The following is an 18,150-nucleotide window of genomic DNA, read 5'->3' as shown; positions in this document are numbered from 1 at the left end:
GTATGTACAAAGAGATGTCCAAGGAAATCATCTGGGGGAAATTCCAAGGCCAGCAGGTGGAAGTCTGTGACAGTTGAATTTCTTCAGAGAAGAAACTTCCTATGGGGGAAAAGCACCTGCTGTCAGTGTTATGCAGTCAACCTCTTTTAAGCCCCACATCTCACCTCCATCCTCCTCTTTATCTGCATCTCTGAACCTAAAGCCTTTGTGAAGTTCTGTGGGGGTAAATAAAATTTCTATGATTCTATGTCCCTCAATGGTGAGATTCCACCACTTAACTACATTAGTTATCCCTATTCCATCTGCTTTCTGATTCCAGAATTATGGCGAAATCTTTCTGGTTTCCAACAATGGCAGAAAACGATATTCAGACCACCCTCCCACTGAAAATGACTAAGACTGTGAGATCAAATATTTGTTCAATCTTCTTCAGAGCATCAAAGAAACCACAAGTCACTAAGCAATCTCCAGGCACAAATTAAAAGGAAAGACAGTCTAGCTTGGAAGCAGAATTGCCCTAATGGCACTGACAACCAAAGGAGCATTGACCATCAAGGCTCAGGGCCCACACCCTGTGGAGAGTCTAATAAAAGAAGCTTTCCTCAGAAAAGCAGAGTTCCAGAGGAGTGCAACGTCAGAAACTGTGAAGCATTATCACCAGGTTGGATCAAGGAACTCTGAGCCATGATAATGGTTAAGGCAATCCCAGATTGGCATTTGCTGCTGCCTGACAGAAGCAATGCAAAATTTTTCTGGAGGTGGCAAACAGGATAAAGAAAAAAGACATTCAAGCTGATATACATCGTAGTGAAAGAGCAGAACCTCAAAGACCATAATAATCATCAAAATAATAATTTAAAAATAGTTTAAAAATCATAAAAGAATCCACAGATAAGAAGGAGGTTAAAATGAGCAATAGGCTGACCATTCTCAACAGCAGCATTGGAAGCCCGAAGACAGTAGATAATAGCTTCAATGTGCTAAGAGCAAATGATTACCAAGTGAAATCCTACAAGTAATTGTTAAAGAATAAAGGCGCAATAAAGATATTTTCAGGAGCTTCTGTCACGGCTTAGTGGTCAACGAATCCAACTAGGAACCATGAGGTTTCGGGTTTGATCCCTGGCCTTGCTCAATGGGTTAAGGATCCAGCATTGCTGTGAGCTGTGGTGTAGGCTGCAGACGAGGCTCGGATCCCGTGTTGCTGTGTCTCTGGCATAGATAGGCCAGCGGCTACAGCTCTGATTAGACCCCTAGCCTGGGATCCTCCATGTGCCACAGGAGTGGCTCTAGAAAAGGCTAAATAAATAAATAAATAAATAAATAAATAAATAATAATTTTTTTTAAAAAAAAGATATTTTCAGAAAAGCAAAAACATTGCACCACAATAAATCTTCAGTAAAGGAAATTCTAAAGGGTGCATTTGGGGCTCAAAGAAAATGTTCTAGATAGGCTGCTAAAGAAGACAAAAGAGCAGTTCCCATTGTGGCTCAGTGGTTAACGAATCCGACTAGGAACCATGAGGTTGCGGGTTCGGTCCCTGGCCTTGCTCAGTGGGTTATGGATCCGGCGTTGCAGTGAGCTGTGGTGTAGGTCACAAACGCGGCTCGGATCCCACATTGCTATGGCTCTGGTGTAGGCTGGTGGCTACAGCTCCAATTAGACCCCTAGCCTGGGAATCTCCATATGCCGCAGAAGTGGTCCTAGAAAAGGCAAAAAGACCAAAAAAAAAAAAAAAAGAAAAGAAAAGACGACAAAAGAAATGAAGAGCAAACTGAAGGGGTAAGTCTGTAGGTAAATCTGAATAAACATTATTGGACTGCCTGTTGCAGCGTACTGGAAATGAACCCAACTGGAATCCGTGTGGACACAGCTTCGATCCCTGGCCTTGCTCAGTGGGTTAAGGATCCAGCGTTGCTGCGAGCTGTGGTGTAGGCTGGCAGCTGCAGGTCCGATTTGACCCCTAGCCTGGGAAATTCCATACACCGTGGGTGCGGCCCTAAAAAAACAAAGCAAAAAAAAAAAAAAAATCTGAATAAACATTATCTATGTAATATAGTAATAGTCATATCCTGCAGTCTAATCAGTTCCTGACCACAGCACCATGTGAGACAGGAGCGAGGCATACGAGGAGACCGTGTTCTAAGGACCTTGTATTGTCCAAGAAAAAGATAAAGGGATTGGTGAACTTTAGACTATGATGAATTAAATATTCACATTATAATTTCTAGGGAAACCACAAAAGGAATAGAAATGGAGGATAGGATCCTCAAATGCAGTGAAGGTAGAAGTCAATAACAAAAGACAATACGTTTTAAAGTTAAGAAACAAACCTCTGCGTTTTACATTGGCCAAAGAAGAAATCTTAATGGAAATGAGAAATTGCTTTGAACTACAATATACTTATATCAGAGCCCTGCCATCCTGAAAGGGCTGGCTGTTTCCCCATAGGAGGGTAGACCCCTATGTCAGATCAATAACATAATTCTCCCCCTAGAGGATGGCCTCTAACCCATTCTCCTTAACACTGCCGGTATACAGAGTTTTTCTTGTTTACTTTCACTTTAGAGAAGTCTGTAGAGGAAAAGGAGATGAACGCGTGTTTTAATCAGCCACTTGTAGCCAAAATTCCATTAAGTCATTTAACCAGCTATAAGAAATAACACAATATGAAGCACTATTTCTCCTCTTTTCCCCTTTCTTTAGGGTTTTAAACAAGCAAACAAAAAACCATTTAAATAAGCAAACAAAAAAACCCATCACTATCTACATTTTTATTTTCAAGTATAGGACAGAGTCATTCACAAACTACCTATATTTCAGAGAACTTTCACTATTTTGAAAGACTGTCTAAGGATAAAATTCCACTTCTTTTCATTAGAGGAATGAATATATTTATACTTAAAACATTTTTACAAGCACCCTTAATGCACTTTCAAAAAATGTTTCCTCACATTAACCCAGGTAATAAAACCAGTTTTCCTACAGTGAAAACCAGCTGGTGTCTACCTTCTGATTCCTGTCTGTTTTTCTCTTTTATCCAGTTGAAGTGAAGCAATACTCATCATGGGTTAGAGAAGAGATGCACAGGAAACGATTACAAAATTCTCAAGTTTTCAACATACATATGTGTAGGTGTGTGTGTGTGTGGACACATTCTGTGTTAAAGGTAGGAAATTTTGAGCCAGGTACATTATCTGAAACAGAAAATCAGCTTAACCATAACAGCAAAATCAGACAAAAACAGTTTCCAGTTGGACATAGTCTCAAACATGCTGACAAACCATATAAACTGGGGAGTACATTTTGCTTTCCTAAATATGTATGAGTTAATCTGCATACCAAATAAAGGCCTATTTTGGTCTATTGACAAAGTATGGATTAAATGCTTTATGAATGGAAAGTTATTATCCACAGTAAGAAAAATAATATTTCATCCATGTCTTTAAAATATCTCAGAGAAAAACTTAATCCCCAGAAACAGACAAACTGCTAAATAATAATTTGTAGGAGTTTGCTCACCTTACATAACAAGACTATTTTCAATAGACAGTTTACTGAATTTCTTTTGCTTGAAAAAAATATTTGTTTTAATAAAACAATTTCTGATAACAAAAAAATACAACCATTAAGAGGAATTATACTATATTCCAAACCTCCTTTTGAAAAAAAAAATGTAGTAGAAGATTGAAATCAGACTAATTGTTTATAATAAAGAAATATAAGGTCAAACTTTGCATCAACAAATTTCAAGCCATCAAATTGCTTCCCTAATATGTCTTGCTGTTCTTACCTCTATCCCAGACTAGAATCAGCTTTTCTATATTCTGCTTTTTTTTAACTAAACACATGAATTCAGTCTGCTAATAAAGTGTGCTTATGCATAAAAAGAAAAGGAAAAATAAAACCTTGAAATGGGTTCTAAAGGATGTGCACTTTTAATTACACACTGAAATGTTTAACAGGTTTAATTTTTCAGGAGTGATCTCTTTAGATGTGTCTCTTTAGTTGCCAATCCAAGGATTTCTCTTTGCACAAAGTGTGCCTTGGATCCATCACTAACCCAGTGAATCTCACTCCATCCTTAATTGTAACAATGTAGAATCTAGTGGTTCTCTATTAATGTACAAGTTGACTGCAATGAAAAATAGAAAGAACAGAGTCCAATAGAAAGTGTAAAGGAAAGCTGGGCAGAATCTAATTTAATTATCAGGGCTGGAATTATTCCAGAACTCCACCTGCCATAAGGAACGCACCCTGGGATCTTTAATGACCACAAGTGGTCAGGATTCTAGTTTTACAACTCATCCAATTAACTGCCAAGCACATCTTATGCTATACCATTAAATGACAGGGCTGGGGAATCCATTCTGCTAATTAAGAACTTAGGGCCTTGTGTTAGTTTCCCAGAGGACTCTTCAGGGGATGTGAGTATATGTACCTGGCCGTGTAAACATACACTTAATAAGAGATGCTTCTATCATAGATAGCGAGCAAGGGAGACTTCAGACGTTTCTTCTTCACCCAATTAGGGTTGGATAATCTCTACAGCACAAGCCAGACTGGGATCAAAAAATGCTGGACTCTGGGGCAGTTCCTAGGGGCCAGCCACTGCTCCATCTCTTCATTCTGGTCAAGTGTCAAAGGGACAAATCTCCTTGCAGTGTCCTACGTGCCCTCTGGAGGAATTCACCCTCACTCTTTGTAGCAGGTCTCATTTCAGGACCTTAATATACTCTTAAAAGTGAATCTAGAGGGTAAACATCCTCATTTTCTCATATTCGCATCTTAAAATGTAACTTGAACTTCTTCAATTTCCCTGTCTTTGAAGGAAGGACGATACCTGTCATCTCAAAAAAGTGAAGTCTGAGGAATACTTTTCCCAAAGTGAGAAATAGAAAAGCCTCTTCAAATAGCCTAGCTAAAGGTTCCCAGGCATCATTCATTGACCAGTTGCTTCTGAATCACCTTTGAAATTTATTAAAAATAGATTCTCAGGTCCCATTCCAGAACTACTGAATCATAATGGCCAAGGATGGAAGCCAGGTATTTGAATTTTCAACAAGTCATTGAAAGTAGTCTGCTTATTTGAAAAACACTGGACTCTAACTTCCTTAGGAGGCAAAATAACAAAGGCCCATTGTGTGATTTTTGAAAAGAACACCTTCTCCATCCGTCATACACATTATACACAATTTCTTTCTCCCTTTTCTATACTTACTTTCTTTCTTTCGTGCTCCTTGCGTTGCTTCTATTTTAGAACCCATCATCTCAGTTATCAAGCTTAATTTCTTTCTTCCCAGGAAGCATTGTGTAAAATTACTTTGGGATCTTATTAAAATTGATGCTAATTAACCTGACCATATTTATTTTCACACTCAGATAATATGAGTAATCCATGAGAGACACTGAACTTCAGACACAAGGGAAGTTAAAATGCCTATGACGCAAATAGAGGCATTAGAAAAAGATTATTGGACAATTTAAAACTAACTGAATGCTACTTTTTCCTGTTACTGTAGCTGATGTTTCAACATAATCGTTTGTTTTTAATTAGTGGGAAAGGAGATGTTTAAAGACATTGCAGAGAACTGGTACCATAGCAGCCAGAGTGGAACAAAGATGGTCAAAACTTGCTAATGCAATTGAGATTTTATTCATCTGTAAAATGAGATGGTTTGTAGTGCAGGAACCCTTTAACTCCCCTCTCACTCTAAACTGCCAGCATGCCATGAATGTTCATAATCCTTGAACAAAATCCTCAGAAATTTAGCAAGAACATGAAACTATAAAATTAGCAACGTCAGCCATTATTCTTAGACCTGGAAGAATGAGTTAGGTGGCCTTAAAAAGGGAATTCAGGAAATATTTCTAGGACAAATAGGGTGGTCAATTGTCCAGGTTAGCTCAGTACTGAGAGGTTAATCAGGACACAGGACTTTTGTGATAAAACCTGGACAGTCATAGCCAAACTATGATGATTAGTGAGTCTAAGGCCAAAGGTTGAGTCCACAGATATAAATGAAAAATTTTACCTTATAAACATAATTGAGTTTTTGATACACTGAGATATGAAGCTGGAGCTCCCCAGATTTTGAACAGGTGGCTGGGATATGACAAGTTATTTCTAATCTTCTGAGGTATCCCAACCCTGATTAGACTAAAAATAGCATTCGAGCATAAAAGGACCTAAGCTATGAGTTGAATAAAATGCAACAGAGCACTTGAAAAGGAATGTAGAGAGCATCTTCATCAGAGAGAGACCTGGGGACTGTATTGTATACAGCACTGACATATACAAGGCACTTCAAACTGAAGAGCCCATCAGGAAGTGAATTACTTAAAAAAAAAAAATCTAGCGCCTCCTAAACAGTTATAAAAACCTACAAAAATAAGAACAACTGACTTCTCACAGCAACTGTAAACATGGAGGTGCTTAGCAATTGTACCTATTTACCTGGCTCCCAGCCTATATTTCTTTTTTTTTTTTTTTGTCTTTTGTCTTTTGTCTTTTTTGTTGTTGTTGTTATTGTTGCTATTTCTTGGGCCGCTCCCACGGCATATGGAAGTTCCCAGGCTAGGGGTTGAATCGGAGCTGTAGCTGCCAGCCTACGCCAGAGCCACAGCAACGCGGGATCCGAGCCGCGTCTGCAACCTACACCACAGCTCACGGCAACGCTGGATCGTTAACCCACTGAGCAAGGCCAGGGATCGAACCCGCAACCTCATGGTTCCTAGTCGGATTCGTTAACCACTGAGCCACGACGGGAACTCCCAGCCTATATTTCTGACCCACAGATATACCTGCTTCGTGGATTTAGGCAAGAACAAGAATCCATCTAGAGAATTTATAAAGAGATGAATTTATAACATTAAGGAATAATTTCATTTGCCTTAGAGTTGATGTGAAAGATACTGTGAGATTTAAAATTTATGTTAAGGGAGTCCCCTGGTGGCCTAGTAGATTGAGGATCTGACATTGTCCCTGTTGTGGCTCAGGTTACATCTAGGACGCAGGTTTGATCCACAGCCCAGGAACTTCTGCATGCTGTGGGCATGGCCCAAAAAAAATGCATGTTTGGGAGAAAGGATCCTTGGAAGATGGTATCATAGGAAGTACCAGGAATCTATCTCCCTACCCAGACAACAATCACACTGGCAGAATCTGCCTGATGTAACTATTTTGTCTTTTTTTTTAAGGGCTGCACCGGCAACACATGGAAGTTCCCAGCCTAGGGGTCAAATTGGAGCTGCAGCTGCTGGCTTACACCACAAACACAGCAATGCAGGATCCAAGCCACATCTGTGACCTACACCACAGCTCATGGCAACACCGGATCCTTAACCCACTGAGCAAGGCCAGGGAACAAAACTGCACCCTCATAGATACTAGTCAGGTTCATTACCACTGAGCCGAAATGGGAACTCATGATGTAACTATTTTGGAACTCTGGAGTCTATCGAAGGCTTGCAAATTTTAGAGGAAGACTCGGACAGTAAACTGCAGTTGATTTCAGCTTTTACCACAGGAAATTAAAGACAAAAGAACTATAAGGTACACAGAAAATAAATAATAGAATAACACAAGTTCTTCCTTATCAGTAATTACTTTAAATGGTAAATGGATTAAATTCTCCCATCAAAAGACAGAGGCTGGCAGTATAGAAAAAAATATCATGATCCAACTACGCGCTGTCTAAAAGATACTCACTTTATATTATATTCAAAAATACTAATAGATTGAAAGTGAAAGGATGGAAAAAGATATTCCACACAAAGAACAACCAAAGAGAGCAGGATATTGCTATACTAATATTAGACAAAATAGATTTTCAGTCAAAAAAGTTTTTAATGGAAATAGAGTTTCAGCTTTGCAAGATGAAGAGAGTTCTGGAAATAGATGTTGGTGAGGGTTGCACAACAATATGAAGGTATTTAATATCACTGAAATGTACACTTAAAAATGCTTCAGAAGGTAAATTTTATGCTATGTGTATTTTGCTAGAATAAAAAAAAAGTTTAAAAAAGAAAATGAATGTTTGTGTTTATACAATCTCCTAATTCAAAAAAGGACTCAGATTTTTAGGAGGTGGTAATCATGTTTGCAAAGACATTAAGATAACCTTCATTATGATTTATTCAAACAAGGTAAAGATCTAACAGTAAAAGCTTGCCCCTATATCAAATAAGCTCTTTTCAACCCATTTCTTTACTGACTTTTCAGCTACATTTAACGCCGTTTATCACTTCCTCTTCCTATATGAACAAACTACCAAACTTCTAAATATAAAAGAGTTTTAATCTAATCGTAATAGTGTCCTGAGGAGGCTACTGGAGCCTGAGGCAAAAGAAAAATTCACTAACTCTGATCTCGTCTTCGTTTAAAATTTTGATCTTTTAATTATTATAGATCTTTTGCATTAACCTAGGTTTCTTTTCAAACATGTATGAAACATGTATGAAAATATTTCTTAATGTAATTACCCCCTTAAATTTGGTGTCCTAAAATGAGTCCCAGTCGCTTCTTTGGCATCACAGTTTGCTATGATGCCAAAGAAGGGATCCTTCTTCCCAATCTGGCCTCTCCTTCCCAATCTTTGCAGCTCTTCCTTTGTCACCTAAATGCCAGGGTTCTTCAAGTTGCCTATTGCATCTTCTCTCCTTTCTCCATACACACCGTCTGGGTTATCTCAGTGACTTCTATGTCCTACTCATTCTCAAACGGTTTCCCCTCACTAGCAGCCACACTACATGGATAATTTGACACTAACCTAACCCCAGTCCTCTGCCTTTGTGGGTCAGTCAATTTGTTCCCGTGATGCATTTCTGGAGACATACGGTCCTCTTCCAATAAAGTGCTTCCTCTTGCCAAAAGTTCAGTCTCTGTGCCTACCAAAACCTTCTCCCCGCCTCCCTCATGCCTGCCTCATATCCTAGAGTACAGGAAGGGAGGGAAAGAAACAGTAAGCCTCCAGGCCCTCCTCGTTATCCTTCTCTCCACATGACCCTCCAACTGCTCAACCAGGCCAAAATATCTCTCCGTTTCACCACTTCATGCACACTCTCTTCTCTATCTGGCATCTTTCTTACTTGCTGGCAAACTCCTATTTATCCTTCAGGTCTCAGCCTGGATATTCCTTCCAAAAGACCTTCTCTTGTCCTTTAGATTACATTCGGTTCCTCTGCCATGTATGTCTATAGCGCTCAGTACCTTCTCTTTCATACTCTGTATTGTGCTTTCTTGTAACGACTTGCCCCATTTCCTGTCTTCCCCACTAGACCACAAACTCCATGAAGGAAGAAGCCATGTCCATCTTGTTCTTTATTATATATCCCACACTAACACACTGCTTAAGATTTATCAGCCACTTGGAGTTCCCGTCGTGGCTCAGTGGTTAACGAATCTGACTAGGAACCATGAGGTTGCGGGTTTGATCCCTGGCTTCGCTCAGTGGGTTAAGGATCTGGTGTTGCCCTGAGCTGTGGTGTAGGTTGCAGACCTGGTTCAGATTCTGTGCTGCTGTGGCTGTGGTGTAGGCTGGCAACTAAGCTCCAATTAGACCCCTAGTCTGGGAACCTCTATATCCCATGGATGCAGCCCTAGAAAAGACAGGAAAAAAAAAAAAAAGATTTATCAGCCACTGAGTAAGTAAATAAGTAATTATTTAAGGGAAGGAGGGTAGTCGGAGAAAATCAAACACCATCTAAGCAGAACCTGTGAATTCAATGAGCAATCGAGCAGATGAGCAAAAGGCAGCAAAAGATCAGAAAATCCAGCCACTATTAGGAAGCACCTTAGTAGAAACTCCCACTTTTTTCTAACCCTGTACACATCTTTTCTGGCCCTAGTGTTATCTGTATATTAGGCAGAGAGAGCCTTGGCTTGGCTGTCCTGGGGCCTCTGAAATCTTGGCAGACCTCTGCAGACCATCTGGCCTTCAGCATCCCTCCAGAAACTCATTGCTGCTCCTCTGTGATCAAATGCTCTGCCCATCGATCTTTTCCAGGATGTAGAGTTTTACTTGCTGTTCACTGGCCATTGCATCTGAGAAATAGTACAGGATGGCTTCACACAGCAATAAGGAAAGATTCAAGCTGGCTAGGTCTCAAAAGCTCACTGTGAAGTATAGAACCCCTTCTTAACATAGTTGGGTTTAAAATGCTTTTCCGAAAAGATTATGCTGATCAAACAGGAAGCTCATATGATACACTGGTGAAAACTAACACAGATGGTTTTCCTGGTCAACAATTTGAAACAAGTTCAACTCCATAGGTTAAAAAAAAAACCTCAATTGCCTTTTATCCTATTTATTGAAAACTGATGGGGTATATGTAAAACAAAAGTCACCAGAGTCAACTAGGAAATGTTGAACTTGGCTCTGGGGGAGTTCCTTGAAGCCTGGAGGAAAAGAAAGAGCCCTTACTTGTCCTGGGAGAATGAAGACTGTCACATGAGCTGGACACAAGCATAAAACATCCAGCTTCTTGTAATCCCCCCAGAAGTGCAAATAAATAAATAAATAAATAACAAAAACCACAGCATAGAGAACTTCATTAACCTCACTGTGTGTGGTTAATACTCCCCATTAGCACATGGACATTTGTCAGAAGACACTCGGAGCTTCGCCTGACCTCACACATGTACTAAAGGCTGAGACTGACACAGCTAATAACCTCACTAACAAATCAGCATCGTCTATAAAAAAAAAAAAAAAGCAACCTTAAATACTATAAAATGGTAGTGCTGAACAGTGAGCCTCCTTGAAAGTATGTTTTCTGTATCACAATAAGCACCAGCCCTATTTACAGTGTGATGCTAAAAATAGACACATGCTGCTTAATGTTTGGAAAATGATCTTGTGTGTGCCACTCCACATGGCAGAGCTCTCTACAATAACTAGGAGTACATTTCTCAGCTATTTTTCCTGGGTGTCTCTCTCTGAACATCAGTACATAAGCCGCAGGAGCTTCGAGGCAGGCAGAAGTCACTCTGATGATACAAGACTTGATCTTCTGACTGCCTCCCAAACTGCAAAGGATGAAACTCCCTTGCAGCAGGGCCACTACGTTTTATTACTGCATGCCGCATGCCTGGCTTTTCTCACAATGCCATACCCTCATATTTTTCTCCCAATTAGAAATTCATAAGGGAAAATCTGTGTTCCAAAAGATATAATGAGGGACACATTTTAGATCTTTTCTCCACAGAGGACAGAGTTACCAGCCCCTGAGATTTTTTTTTTTTTTTAAGTCTAGCTGACATTTGGTGCCAACAACAACTGCTGGTTAAATCATCTAATCAGCCAGGATGAAGCCTTTCGTTCTCACACTTTTGTGACTTTGTGGGTTTTGTTTTATTTATTTATTTATTTTGAGCATTTAAAGTTGCCAACAATTCCAAATGGTGTCTCATTATTTCTTTCCAATCTGTTTCCATGTGAAGATAAAAATGACTGTATCTAGACCAAATTATAATAGGATGCATGAATGACCTACCGATGTAAGTCCTACAAACAGATCTCTTCCTACAACAGTTTGAAAAGGAATGTTTTTATATCAAGTCACAAAAGGGAAAGATGCATCTCCCTTATTACCCATATTCATCAGCAACCACAATACCAAGGATCTACTGAATACCCACCCATGTAATGAGAGAATGCTGGGAATTTAAATTAGTAAAGCTAGACTTATGCAGTTTATCGATTCAAAACAAGGTCAGATATTTGCATCTAGAAACAAAAAGGTGTTTCTATTCCTAATCATTGATGATTTAAATCTTTTTTTTTTTAAGTGAAGACAGGAAAGAGGTTAAAATGAAAAAACTTTTTTCCCATATGTGACTTTCTGACTTACAATAGGTCAAGCATCAGTGCTCAGGTTTACAGCCAGGAGAGGATATGAAACAGGTCTGCGTATCTGTAAGAAGAAAAATAACAATTGCTTGATAAACCTCAAACAATATAAACCTTCCATTGAAAGTATGATACCTCACGATACCTAAATCCACATAAGAATCTCTTCTTCATTTATTCTCTTCTTGCCACCCCCTTTAGGTTCTACTTTGGGCATTCTATTTTTAGATTTCTGCATTCTTATTGCTGAGGTAATACGGTGTGCAAATTTCCATTAACTGGCAAAATACTGAAAATCAAAGATTTCTTCCTAGAGAATAAAAAGGAAATTTGTCTCAGCAAATCTCTGCAGTAACTTCTATAAGGCCATCAACTCCTAATCTCTTAGTAAGATTTGAAATACATAAATACAAATCTTCATTTTTAAATATTTGCCAAAAAAGAAAAAGTCCCTATAAGAAAATGTAGGAAAATAGAATCCTATTGAAATAGAGAAAATGGAAATATATTGGAATCCATCAACCATAAAGAATTGAATTCTTTAAAAAAAAAAAAAAAACACCTCATACTCAAATGAGTTTTAGTATAGAATATCTGGCTAGATTTTCCTTATTTAGCAGACTACCAGTTCCTCTTTATGATTTATGATTTACATGATCTTGCATTTTGTCCCGTAATGAAAATCATCTCTATATTGCCTTACTAAGTAGTTCTACTTATCGTCCTTATATGGTCCCCAAAGGTTTAATAGTTACTGTACAAAGACAGTAAAAAAATTTTTTCATGTTGTTTTAGTCATTATTACAGACAGTAATGTATTTGGGAGAGGACAGTTTTTGCATAATGCATGCAGTTTTGGAAAATGGGTGCACAACTAGTGTTAGGAGCCAGGTCCTGACAGAGACATGCAGTATTTCCTAAAACCCACAACTCTTTATTTTCTTTCCCTGTGAAAGAAATGCCCCAAATATAAAGAGAATGTAAACTCACACTGACTATGAAAGGACCATGAGCCATTGCTGGTTGCTTGAGAGTTTGGAACTTAACCAACACATCCACCCTCAGTTCATCCTCAGGATTAGTGCATCACTGTTTAAAATATTTCCACAATGAATGGCCTTCTGTGTGAATTTTCCCTGTGTTGAAGTATTTGATGTTATTTCCTTCTGTGTCTCCGGCTGTGATGATCACAGTCACTGTTTTGTCTTAGGAGAGCCTTTTGAAGCAATCAATCTCAGAGTAACCCCTATTAATTGTTTGAGACTTGAGAAGAAACAGCCACTCTGAAGAGGTTCCCATTCTACCTTTAGCCTTAGCATTTTCCCCAGAAAAGAACAAACCTTGTCTCTTTCAATAGCATTTGGCTGAAAAATGCCTCAAGGAGTAGTGATACAACACAAGTGTTATGAGAATGAAGACAGTCACTGAAATCCTTCAAGCCACAAAGTTTTCCCTCTGAACTTGAGGGCCTACAACTATCTTTATCTGCACACATGCATGTTTATTTTCCAATAAAAACATTTGTTTAGAGGCGGGTTTAAACAGAGTTGAATGGGATCATTGAGGCCTCAGATTAAGTTAAAACACACATATGAAAAGACCATTTTAAATTATATTTATAAGGAGAGTTATTAAAGTTAGCTTTAGAGAATATATTTCAATGCAATCTTTATATCCTATTATTGATAATGGTCCTAAAAGACATTAGGATATTGAACAATTCCCTTGAATTAATATAGAATTCTCAACACACGAAAAAATCCATCTTGGATTCTCTGATGGCTCAGCGAGTTGAGGATCTGGCATTGTCACTGCTGTGATTCCTGGCCCCGGAACTTCCACATGCCACAGGTATGACCAAAAAACCCACAAAGAAACAAACAACAACTACAAAAAAGCCCCTTTAAAGCATGAGTTAGGGGATCTTCCATCAAGCTTAAGGTTATAAGAGCTTTATACCAACACTCTCTCCAGCCGTCCTTGAACACACATAAATACGCAAAGACACACACCACACCACGCGCACACACACATGGAGCTCCAGCAAAGAGGCAGAGTTAGATCCCCTTACAGACCCCACTACCAAAACAGAGGTATCTGCACTCAAGTAAGCTGACAATCACACTTAAAAAGAGGAACAGAGTACTGGGAGTTCCCGTCATGGCACAGCGGAAACGAATCCGATTAGGAACCATGAGGACGCAGGTCCGATCCCTGGCCTCACACAGTGGGTTAAGAATCCAGCGTTGCCATGAGTTGTGGTATAGGTTGCAGACCTGGCTCAGATCTGGCGTTGCTGTGGCTGTGGTGTAGGCCAGCAGATGCAGCTCCGATTTGACCCCTAGCCTGGGAACTTCCATATGCCAAAAGTTCAGCCCCCAAAAAACAAAAAAAAAAGAGAGAAAGAGAGAGATGAACAGAATACTTACTCTAAGCCAGGCACTGCACTACAGCCTTACATGAATTCTTTCATTTAATGCTCAAAGCAACTCTATGAGCTATCTGTGATTTGAGATTTAGAGAGTTTGTGTAGGTTTAGAGAGACTCTTCACATTCAGACAGCTAAGAAAGAGTGGAGCTAGAATTCTGGTTTGGGCTGTCTTACCCCAGAGGCCCCTGCTTTACTGTCCCAGTCACAGATTCTACTGTCCCAGTCACAGCATCTTTACCAACCTCACAGAAACCCAAACAGCACCTTCATGGCATCACTGCAGAGCTTGAAATTATGTACTCCTTTCTTGTCCTTAAGTTGCCATGCAATTTAGTTCAAGTATCAATTTACTTCAACACTGGAGCCAAATAAGGTAAGAAGGCTTCTAGAATTGAGCCAATAATTAGAATCAGGAAGTAACAGCAATGAAATTTTTCAGTGGTAATAAGCCAAAAGCTAGAGGAGTGGGAAAGAAGGGAGCTTCTTTTTCAAAGTAGGTAACTGGCCTATCAACTGAGAAATGGATATGTCCAGTTGTGATATAGCCTCAAATGTAACCTCTATAGTAGTTAAAACAAATGAATTACACAATTTACATGCAACAATATGGAAAAAAATCTGAAAAACTTAAGCTTGAATGAAGAAATCAAGTTGGAATATGTTATATACTAAATAATATTATATATTTTGGGGGGAAGCTGCTCCCATGGCCTGTGGAAGTTCCTAGGCTAGGGATCAAACCTGAGCCACAGTAATGACAACGCCAGATCCTTAACCACTAGGCACCAGGGAACTACTATACCTTTAATTTTTAAACCCATTAAAATAATAACATGTATTGACATAGACTACACACATGTAAACAAAATACATAAAACAGTGATGGGAAGGAAAAAAAATCTACCTAAATCTATGTTAGGAATGGTTACTTTCAGAGAACTTATGGAGTTATGGGCTAGGGAGTAAGTAGAGGACTTTGACTATATCTGTAATGTATTTATTTCAAAATAGCTGAAACAAAGATGGCAAAATATACATATTTGTTAAACGCAAGAGGCAACTGCGTGGTAACTGTTACATTAATTTTATAAATTCCCAAATATTTGAAAGAGTTTATTATTTCAACATAATCTTCGGAAGGTTTGACCTAGTTTTTCAACTGCAAACTGAGGTGGGAAAAGTTGTGAGGAATAGACAGGTATGTATTTTGGGGAGTGTATTTATACACAACTTATGCTCCCTTCTAAGGACAGAGAAAGACGGCCATAGGAAAGAGATGGACCAGCCACTGTAAATGCAAGAAGCACTGAGCAGGGCAGTATCCATTCTAGGCTGGCAGCTTGGGGAGGGGAAGATGTCAAAGAAATGGTCAGATGGAAGGAGAAGAAAGGGGGTTGAGGACAGAGTGTCCTGTTGAGGGGGCGGCCATGTGCAAATGAATGTTTGAAACTTGAATTCCACCAGCTGCAGATGCAGAGCTGTGGCCAGGCTGGTGCCAGAACTCAGACACATCAAGTGAGGAAGAATAAAAGGACGCCCACCACCCTTCTCGCCTGCAGACACAGAATTTACTGACATCAACTGGATTATGGAAATAAACGGGGTTACTTGAGACCGCGGATCCTCCTGGGAAAATAATTAAATCCTGACCCTAGTTAGGTTTCACACATAGACAGCTAGGTCTATTTAATGGAGGGAAACTCAAATAAAATCAGAAATAACAAGAAACCACAGAAAATTTACCAAAGGGAGCTAAGTGTCCAGTGCAGTAAGAGGTGAAGGGCAGAGAATTTGGCAGCTCAGAGCCAGGCATTCCAGCAGCATGTCTGAACGCCCTACATCTGAATTATCAACTGTCACGACTTAGAAACTCTGGGGCACAAGCCTTCCCACCATTCTCTAAACTGAAGAAACACACTATTTTTCATTCTCAGAAAACAAAACTGGTAAAGCTATTTGCAAGGCTCCCCAATGAGAAGGTATTGGTGGCAGCAAAGTCCCAGCTTACCAGGTGCAAAGGCAGCTGCAACATCACCATTCCAACCAACTTGAGTCCAGGTGGAAGTTCAGGCTACAGCAGGAGCAATGCAGTTCAACACAGAAGACAGCACCGTTTATCTAACACACTGTGCTTTAAGGCTAACCAAGACTATTTTAGAACCCTTTGTCTTTACCCTAACATAGAGCAAGGAAGCAGTTTTTTTTCTCTCACTTTGCAAAAGCTCCATTGGCTGAAGTGCCAGAGACAAGAGCCACACCAAGGCAGTGATGGCAGTGCTGTGGTGCTGGCACCGATGAGGCAGTGGCACCAAGCCTTTGGCTGGGATCTGCAGCTAGACTGCAGCAGCAAAAGCGGAGTTCCAGTTTTGGCAGCTGTGGCCACCAGGATGAGGAAGTCCCAGTAGCTCTGGCCTGGACTCCGTGTGGATAAGCAAAAACCATCCTGGCGGGGAGTTTCCCCAAATACAGGGAGGGACCGTAATGGGTAGGTGGGGTGCAGAGCCACTGAAATGGGAATGCTTCTGGGGGGAGAAGGCTGCCACGTTCAAGTCCTGTAACTTGCTGCTATGAAGGATGGCACATTTATGAAACACTGTGCTTCAGAGGGAAAAAATCATAAAAAAAACCCCAAACCAAGTTTGAATTAGATCATTCATCCCAATGTTTTTTGCATCCCTCTAAGATATGGAATCTTCTAAGAGGATATTTGGGGGGGGCGGTTAAGATAAGAAGGAATGAGAAGGAGGGAAGAAAAGGAAGAAGAAACTACAAATGATCAAATATATTCACTTATGAATATGTCATGATGACAGTCTCTTCAATTGTAAACAATGAGAAACAGGTAATAGTGAGCCTGTTTTAAATAAAACTTGGTACCATTGCTAGAATTTAGCCTGAAGCCTGATGGTACGAGGGGACAGGAGGGACGGCTGAGAAAATAAACCCAGGAGAAATGAGAAGGGGCTGAGAGCAATACAGTGACACATAGCTGGCCCCAAAGCTAAAAAGCCCCCCAATTCACCCCCAAACATTTAAAAGCCAGTAACACAAGCACCCCTCAATCTGCAAAGCATCTGAACATATGAAGAAAAAAGAAGAAGAGTGAGAAAGGCAGGAGCAGCAGAAACAGTAGAGGTAGTTCTGATGCAGAGCGGAGCATTGTCCAGAAACACGGATGGAAAGGGAAGCTAAGTCCCCCCTAACCTCCAACATAGGTTCGGCGCACTGGTTTGTTGAAAGTGCAGGTGCACCTACTCACCTGGCACCGTGCCCATGTCAGGACTCATGCTGTCCTCCCTCAGAGCCTCTCCGCGCTCCATCAGTTGCGGTCTGAGAGGACGCGGCAGGCCCCGCCCAGCCTCCTGAAGAGGGCACACGGGACACATGCGGACCTCTGCCTTCCTGAGACTTGCACAGGTGTAAACACACAAGCGTCACAGCAAAGGATCACATGGGGACCAGGAGAGATGCACGCATGCTGCTCCCCTGCTGTCAAGGTAACAGCTACCTTCGATTCCTGGCAACAGGATCCTTCTGGACCTGCTGTCAGAGAAACTAAGGGATTAACCAGACTTGTCCCACCAGGGAGGTCACTGCCCTCCAGGGGGCAGATCAGTATACTCATCCCCCAAAGAAGGCGGTCAGTATGGCTCAGCTGTGGGCACACAGCCCGCAGCCCTGACACTTCATCACACTTCACACCTTCTTACTGCTTCCAACAAAGACTTAGAACCCGCAGAGACACTATCTCCGCATAGTGACATATGATGACTTGTTGGCGGCCTGGCCTCTGTGGAAAAAGTCCCTCATCAAATCACAGCATATCCTTTTGGGGAAATTCAAATCCCATCATAATAGGACTTGAG

The 18,150-nt window shown here is 40.3% G+C and overlaps 1 protein-coding gene across 1 annotated transcript in view; it reads right to left on the bottom strand.

The window, feature by feature from the left end:
- SLC4A4 (solute carrier family 4, sodium bicarbonate cotransporter, member 4) overlaps nt 1-11,918 on the bottom strand; it is a 408,259-nt gene extending 396,341 nt beyond the window's left edge. Inside the window, exon 1 of the mRNA XM_021100503.1 lies at nt 11,855-11,918. Within this exon, the coding sequence (XP_020956162.1) occupies nt 11,855-11,868 (14 nt within the window). The 5' untranslated portion in view covers nt 11,869-11,918. The remainder of the gene's footprint in view (nt 1-11,854) is intronic.

This window comes from Sus scrofa, chromosome 8 (assembly GCF_000003025.6).
Source record: "Sus scrofa isolate TJ Tabasco breed Duroc chromosome 8, Sscrofa11.1, whole genome shotgun sequence".
Lineage (NCBI taxonomy): Eukaryota > Metazoa > Chordata > Mammalia > Artiodactyla > Suidae > Sus > Sus scrofa.
This window is presented reverse-complemented; position numbering and strand designations above follow the sequence as displayed.